This window comes from Papilio machaon, chromosome 24 (assembly GCF_912999745.1).
Source record: "Papilio machaon chromosome 24, ilPapMach1.1, whole genome shotgun sequence".
NCBI lineage: Eukaryota > Metazoa > Arthropoda > Insecta > Lepidoptera > Papilionidae > Papilio > Papilio machaon.
Genome location: NC_060009.1, coordinates 892,370 through 900,884, shown reverse-complemented (window position 1 = coordinate 900,884; position 8,515 = coordinate 892,370). Strand labels below are relative to the sequence as shown.

The 8,515-nt window shown below is 34.6% G+C and overlaps 2 protein-coding genes across 2 annotated transcripts; both read left to right on the top strand.

Annotated features, from left to right (window-relative positions):
* Nucleotides 1-316: 316 nt before the first annotated feature.
* On the top strand, nucleotides 317-1,693 carry LOC106715863 (transcription factor BTF3 homolog 4). Its single transcript, XM_014509222.2, has 2 exons — nucleotides 317-394; nucleotides 489-1,693. Exon 2 carries the CDS (start codon nucleotides 512-514, stop codon nucleotides 1,067-1,069), a length of 558 nt encoding a protein of 185 aa, XP_014364708.1. The 5' UTR covers nucleotides 317-394; nucleotides 489-511; the 3' UTR covers nucleotides 1,070-1,693.
* Nucleotides 1,694-2,892: 1,199 nt separating this feature from the next.
* Nucleotides 2,893-8,085, top strand: LOC106715864 (TGF-beta-activated kinase 1 and MAP3K7-binding protein 1). Its single transcript, XM_045684012.1, has 6 exons — nucleotides 2,893-3,140; nucleotides 3,234-3,368; nucleotides 3,828-3,933; nucleotides 5,451-5,715; nucleotides 6,420-6,576; nucleotides 7,506-8,085. The coding sequence occupies exons 1-6, from the start codon at nucleotides 3,004-3,006 to the stop codon at nucleotides 8,083-8,085; spliced, it is 1,380 nt and encodes a 459-aa protein (XP_045539968.1). The 5' UTR covers nucleotides 2,893-3,003.
* Nucleotides 8,086-8,515: the final 430 nt, after the last annotated feature.

The following is an 8,515-nucleotide window of genomic DNA, read 5'->3' as shown; positions in this document are numbered from 1 at the left end:
TAAAATGAATTTTCATAAACTCAAATTCCAACTCTTTAAATTTTAAAACTGGCTGTGCCCTCTACTCTACAAAAGTTAAAACTCCTTGGAGGATTCCCATTTTTATTTCCAAACAGCGCCCTCTATTGCAAAGTGTCTTAAGCAGAATTAGTTTTCAAAACCACAGATTACAATATCATTTTGCAAATCGATATTCATAATTTCAACTTTCCAGTTTTTTTAAAATGAACCCAGTTTTAATTTGCATTAAAATAATTTAAAAATATTTTCTTGAATTAAATTGAATCTTGATTTTTTTATGTTTCACTTCAGTAACGGAACGTAATCGGAAATCAGAAATAACTTGTCGCAAATCCACCATTTTCCCTTTGTAACTAACCGGTGTTCAAAACACGTGCGTACGATCAAGTTACATGTTAAGCCGACGCGTTCGTGATTAAAGTTATTATAAAAACACAACTAAAAGTGCGTCGCGTTTTTCTGTGCAGGTATTGCGTGTTAAAACAGCAAAATGAACACCGAAAAACTGAAAAAACTGCAGTCTCAAGTTCGTATCGGCGGCAAGGGTACACCGAGGCGTAAGAAGAAGGTTGTACATGCGACCGCAGCCACAGATGACAAGAAACTGCAGTCATCACTAAAGAAACTATCAGTTAACACTATCCCCGGCATCGAAGAAGTAAATATGATTAAAGATGACGGCACAGTTATTCATTTTAACAATCCAAAAGCACAGGCCTCATTGGCGGCTAACACTTTCGCTATTACTGGCCATGGAGAAAATAAGCAAATTGCAGAAATGCTCCCGGGCATCCTTAGCCAACTGGGACCGGAGGGTTTGAGTCAGCTGAAGAGGCTGGCGTCGAGCGTAACGGCGCCAAAGCCGCTTGATGAGGATGACGAAGTACCTAACCTCGTCGGCAACTTTGACGAAGCTTCCAAACAGGAGGCCAAAGAGGTTATAACCGAGGAGAAGGAGAAGGAAGAAGTGAAAGAACCGGAGAAAGAGAAGGCTCCAGAAAAAGCCCCTGAAACAGAAACCAAAGCGGCCGAGAAGAAATCCGATTAAATAGTCCCTTTCTTCAGAACAATATAGTTTTTAATTTTGCTCACCCATTGAAGTGACAAGGGTTTCCAAAGTTGAGCGTTTGTCAGCAAATAGTTTATATTTCTGAAATTGAAAATGAGCATCTCATTTATATATGATGTGGTGTTGGAAAGTGTGCACCTTTTTTGTTTGTCATTGTCATTCACTTTGGGAATCCCGTTCCCCCTGTGGGGTCACAGGTCACTCCCGCGCCTTCACTAACATACTCTTGTGACACTTGCATGAGAAATGTTCTCATAATTTGGTAATTAGTTAAGTGTTTATTGAAAATATTGTTGACATAAAGGCAGTAAATAAGCATTTAAAAACATTACATGCATTATTTTTACAGTATATGAATGAATATATTTATAATAAATAGGTGTTAGATACACCATGTAATATTTTTAATATTGGATTTTCTAAAGTTGTTGATTCATGAATTTGAAGATTTGCTTTCTCATAAAGTTTAACGTTAGGTGGAAATAATTAGTCACAAGCTCCGCAGAGAGTGAAACAATGTAGTAAACATTGTTTTGTTCTAAATATAATAATTAAAAATGTAAGATTGGAGTTTACTGTACATACATAAACTTTAGTCGATAATTATGTGTTTTATTTCACTAACTATTTAATACAGTTAATATTAATGCCAAAATGTTAAAAACTATTTTAGACATCTATGAAAAATGTTCAGTGCCATTGACTCGAGTGAGTTCATAATCACAAAAAATGGTAGTGGCATGGAAAGTGTTAATTGAATGGAACCACATTTATTGATAAGAAATTAGGAAAATGACATGTGGTTTGATATCAGAAAATATATGGTTAGTCATTATCATTTGAAATTCAATGATAATGATGTAAAAAAATTATAGAGAATCTTGCAGTCAAAAGCTTAATAGAATACCTTGCTAGTTATTCTAAGGTTTCAATTCAATACATGCAAATCTTTGTTTTATAACTGGCTATCTGGTTCCTAAATGTGGGAAACATATCCTTGTCATTATTTTTGACAAAACAGACAACAATAGGTTTTAAATGGACATTTTGATCTCAGAAACCTACAGTTAAACTTTTTAAGACACTGCATTCTTTATTCGTGAACATAAAACATGAAAAATTAGGCTTAGTAAAAATATAAACAGGTACTTAAATAAGGGTTCTACCACGGAACCTCAAATGGTGTTTGAGTAGTCACCTGTCATGGGCGTCGCCAGAAAAGCTGGCATTAGGGGCAGCTGCCCCATCCCTAGAGGATCGACAACATAAGAATTATATTTATGAATTTCTTCGAAATACTAATATACATCTTACTTTCTCAAACCCTAGCTCATAAACGTTACATTTCCAATTAATAAAATATTTTTAAACTACCTGATCCTAGCTAGCCCCAAATCTATACTAGTTCTACGGCTAGCTAACAGCGCTCTTACCACCTATTTATCATATACTTTAATCCTATCCTGTCCATCCCCAAGAGAAGGTGCGTAATGATGTAAGATTTTCAGACTGGAATCCGGATCCTGCTTAACTGGTTAGGTAAAAAATGTTCACTTAACAATACAAAAATATTGAAAGTAGAACAATCCAGGAGTACATTATTTTGCTATAGATTGATAAAAGGGTAGTAAATTGTCATAATTTTTTTTCAATATAATTTATTAAAATAAATACCCGCAATTTTTTTTTTTTCAAAATCGCACCTTTTCGTAAATGTGGGGAAATGAAACAGGTACAGATTTTTTGATAGTTTGACAAGCAACAAAACATGTCAAATTGATCTATCAATGTCAAATCTCGTAATTTCGTTTATTGTGTTAAACATAACTCTCTCATAATATTCTACATTGATAACAACGATTAAAGGAGCTCTATTTTATTAAATATCAAGAGTATTTTATGGCAAATACAAAATGATAGCCAGACCTTGGACGGAAGATTTGCCGAAGTGTCAGAACACTTGCGTTGCGTCGTATTTCTCTCAGATAAGTGGAAATGTTAACTCCACTGACGATTACCTCTGCTTCTACTGCCAAACTGAAGACGGATCGTAAGTATATGATCACTTATACACAGCCGCTAACGTGCTAGCTAGTGGTTATCAAACTTAAAACTCATCTCTTTTTTAATTTTAAAATTATAGATGTCTTTATGGAGTATTTGAACCGCACAATGGCTTGGATGCAGCAAGATTTATCATGCAACGTATGGCAGTGGAAATGTTGTTACCACCACCATCTATTAGTAATTCAGATGAAGAGATACGGGATAGACTGAGGTATAGAAAAAATGTTGTAATATTTGTGTTCTAAATAAATGTAATATCAAATTCTATCTGTTGCTCACAACTCTATCAGTTTGGAATTAAAAAAAACTATAAGTATCCTATGTATTCTTTTAGACTATGTTCTATATTTATGACAAATTTAATTGAGATCCATTGAGCCATTCTGGAGATACCTTCAAACAAATATCCATACATATAAACTTTTGCATCTATATATATAAAAGAAAGTCGTGTTAGTTACACTATTTATAACTCAAGATTGGTCGAACTGATTTAGCTGAAAATTGATGGGGAGGTAGCTTAGAACTAGGAGACGGATATAGGAACTTTTTTATCTTGTGTGCATTTTTTTTATTCCATGCGGACGGAGTTGCGGGTAAAAGCTAGTTTATAATATTAGTAAGATTTGTATAGACTATAATGGTGATGTTTAAAAAATATATTTTCCAGGAATGCATTTGTGTCTGTTGAAAAGGCTTACATAGAGAACTATGATGGTATGATAGCTGAACGAACCTGCTTGCAATACAGACTACAAACATTGAACGAAACACAGGTATTGGCTAAAATATACATTATTGACGGTCGAGTTGGCGATTGTAGCTTTTATGACGAACACAATTATATCTAAGGACTTACTATCCAAAGTTTAAAGTTGCGGAGAGAGGAGTTTTTATTAAATAAAATCGTACTTAGGTTAGTTATTTTCACTACTTTTGATGTAACTTTGACAGTTTTATTTTATAAGTGGTCAAAGGTTTTTATTTTATAAAGCCGTAAGTCATGTATGCTACCAAAATAAATAAAAAAAAATACTCTATTTAATTCGATTAAAGTTTTTTAAACCAAACGTATTATTTATTTTAATTTTTATTGCGAAATGTATCTTAAATTGATTAAAAATAATAAAAATCTGACATTTATATTGTTTAATTATTTCATAATTTTGAAGACACGGAACGCAAAACTACGAAGTAGCAAAGAGTATGTAACCATTTCATAGTATACTAGCGAAATGTTTACATACTCTTTGGCATTATCTATTAACGGTTTTTCAGTTGCGTGGCGTCATTGTGGTATTAAATTCTTTGTAAATTTGTATTGTAAGGTTGGATATGAATCACAGAACCGAATCAGTCAACCCCGACACCACGTGGTACTTTCTGCCCTACCCCTAGAGTGTTTATGAAAAGCCGGAGGCGCGGAGGGGGAGCAGCTCCCGCCCGCTGTAGCAAGGCGCGGGGGCCTGTGCGAGCCGTAGCGGCTGAGGCTGGTCGCCGAAGGCGACCAAAAAGCCTCAGCTGCGCAGGCGAGTATAGGCACCCGCGCCTTGTTACGCTAGGGCGGAGGGGCTGCTCATCCCATAGCGCCGGAGACGTTGCAAATTTCTTTTGTTAGGGAATCAAATTCTGCCTATTTCATATGTTTTTTTTTTGTTATTTTTTTTAATTTATTTTAGTAGCATACGTGACTTATGGCTGTATAAAATAAAAACCTTTGACCACTTATAAAATAAAACTGTCAAAGTTACATCAAAAGTAGTGAAAATAACTAACCTAAGTACGATTTTATTTAATAAAAACTCCTCTCTCCGCAACTTTAAACTTTGGATAGTAAGTCCTTAGATATGATTGTGTTCGTCATAAAAGCTACAATCGCCAACTCGACCGTCAATAATGTATATTTCAACCCAGGTATTTAATGTGCATCCTTATGACCAAATATCGGGACTTTTATATACTTATTAGAGAGGATTTTCTAATCTAGAACTTGCTTGATTTTCCCAAAGGAGTTTGACTATTTAATATCACTCCAACATTGAAATTCAATAGCAAAACATTCTTTATTTCGGACAACAAAAATCCATACTTCATTAGTAAATTACAAATCTAGAAACTTAAATAACTAGGGTTAGTATAACTGGGTGCCAAAAACACATTCATATATATTTAACCTTAATGATTCATATATTTACGTAAAATAAAATACAATTTTTAATGAAGTAGTTAAAAAGGACATTTCCTTTCAAATCCTCTCGCTAGTTTCTAACTTAAATATAATTTATTTTGACAGATATCACAAAACTGTGATAATATTCTGTCCCGTTTAAAAGAGATAGATCAACATCTGTCAGGTGGCGCTACTGTAGTTATAGCACTAGTACACAATAACAAGTTATTTGTGGCCAATGTGGGAGAGACGAGGGCGCTACTGTGTCGCACTGATGATAATTCTGTTTTGAGAGTTGTGCAACTGACTGTTGATCATAGTCTGAATAATGAAGATGAATTGCTACGGCTCTCGCAGTTGGGGCTGGATGTTAATAAGTTGAGGAATGGTGAGAATATGTTAATTGTAATTATTCTAGCGTCGGTGGCTCAGGGGTTAAGTACTTGATTTGCAATCAGCAGTTCCTGGGTTCGAATTCCGCCATGTACCAATGTGTTCTTCGATTTACATATGTGTGCAGAATGCATCACGATACAATCTGCACATATATGAGAAGAATTGATTTATATTTATTAAATAATATATGAGAAGAAAAACCAACCCATTCTGTGTCATTGTGGTTGACTATGGCCTAGTCACCCTAACTTACAGTAGGCTGCGAGCCATTTGTCCGGATGTCTAATGAGCTGATGATGAAGAATTTATTAAACTATGAACAATATATGTTTCACTTACCTATTTGTCCGTCATGCCGTATTTGGTGCCAGAGGCCTAATTTTAGTCCTCTTTCCCTTCCCACCCTTATCTTATAAGGAAAGGATGGGAAGGGGATGTGGATTTGATGGAGGAGGAGATGCATAGGAAGGTTAAATATTCTCTTTTTCTGCATCTCCTTCATCGATTGAGGGTAGGCAACGCATCTGCAATTGCAAATGTCTATGGGCAGCGGTCGCTTCGCCATTTCTGGGAATTCATGTGGCCGCTTGCTCGTTTACCACCATGTAATATAAAAAAATGCAAAACTTTTTTTTAATTTACAACTTGCTGACAAAACATTTTTAGAACATAATTTGAAATATTTTATGTCCACAGCTCAATATTTAGGTAATCAATCAGGTACACGTTGCCTGGGCAACTACCTAGTGAAGGGTCTGTACAAAGCCTTCCCCAACATCGGCACAGCGGCCTCAGAGCCAGTGGTGGCTGCTCCGGAGATACATGGACCTATAGCACTTGATGAATCTTGCAGGTAATGTTTAATTTAACAATTCAAACATTTTATATTCCATATAATTGTAAGATAGATGTGTGTAACAAGAGTGGATAGGATACGAAATAAGTTTTTTTTTAATGGCGGCGTAATGCCGCCCCCTGTTCTCCTCTGGCGTGTTTTGGCCAAAGACATTTTCTTCTTTATTTATTTAGAATCAATTTTATAATTTTTCCTTAAATCTACTTAGTCATTAATTTATTATAATTATTACAATAATATACTTATCTCTGAAATACTAAATCATCATCATCAACCTGCCCTTATCCCTATGGAGGGTGGGCACAGTATGTACTACTTCTCCATACATCTCTATCAGCCGTCTGAAATACTAAATATAATGTTTATTTAAAAAAAATATTTACATATAATTTTGGGACTATCTCTTAAATTACTATTTGTTTCTATCTATTACTTTATTAGAGATGTGAGTATATAAGAAGAAGTCTGAAAGTAGCACCGGTAGTAGAAAAATTGAGAAGTAAAATGTTAGGGTGGTATGGACATGTTATGAGGAGGGAAGAATCATATGTGGGAAAGAGAATGTTAAGTATGAGTGTGGAGGTACACCGGTAGAGGTAGGCCTAGGAAGAGATGGATGGATTGCGTGAAAGATGACATGATCAAGAAGGGGGTGACAATGGAGATGACGGCAGACAGATTGATTTGTAGGACAGAAACCGACCCTACGTAAGTGGGACAAGGTCAAGGAGATGATGATGTAATTTAAGTGACTAACCTTGGCTTTTTGAGGTCCTCAAAATATAGAACAGTTGCTATTTTAATTAATATTCAGATTTAAATTATTGCAGTGAACGCTAAAAAGAGTTCAAATGTATTTTTTTTTTAAATGTATGACAGTGAAAAATTGATATTTCTATGCCGTCAAAGTATTTATATTTTTACAGATTCTTAGTTCTAGTCAGTGCTGGAGTTTATAAACGTATACAAGAAGTTCGAGGTTGCAGTGAACAGACAAACAAACAGCTGGCACAAATAATAGTAGAGAATTTCAGAAAACAAACGGATTTCACCAAAGTCAGTCACTCAGTACTCGGAGAGATTGAAGATGAATTCCTGACTTATTGTAATAAAAATAACCTAACACCGAAAGCGAACACTCATGTTACTTTGATAATAAGAAATTTCAATTTTCTACCACCTGTACCACAAAACGATACCATAAACTTGAGAAATCCCGTCCATAAACAAAACGAACGATCATCTGTAAGATTCAATCCGATCGTACAATCGAAATCGAATACACTTTTAAATGAAATCGATTCGGAAATCGATACATCGGGTACTATCGATATAGGTACGAATGATAGTAATATCGATACGAATCAATCGAATGATTCGGATATATCGAGTTGTAGACCGTATGATAGGGACAGAAAGATAAAAGGTTATGTCGATTTTACCTGTTATTATGAAAATGTAGCTAAAGCTAGAAAAAATGGTACATTACCTGGTTTTATAAAATGATTTTTTTCAATTAATGATAAAGTTTTTATGCCTTTATTAATTAGTCGTTAACATGATTAAAAACATTATTGTAAACTTTTTGTGTTTTTATTTTTGTTATAAATGTAGTTATAATTCGTAATGAGATTATGATATTTATAAAATGTTGTAAAAAAATGTTGTTGTTTCATTGTTATATATCTTTTACCATCTTCCTAATATTATAAACTAGCTTTTACACGCGACTTCGTCCGCGCGGAATAAAAAATAGAAAACAGGGTAAAAATTATCCTATGTCCGTTTCCTGGTTCTAAGCTACCTGCCCACCAATTTTCAGTCAAATCGATTCAGCCGTTCTTGAGTTATAAATAGTGTAACTAACACGACTTTTATATATATAGAAGATGAAGAAAGTTTAGACCGATAGACGGTTCAACAGATCTTGATGAAA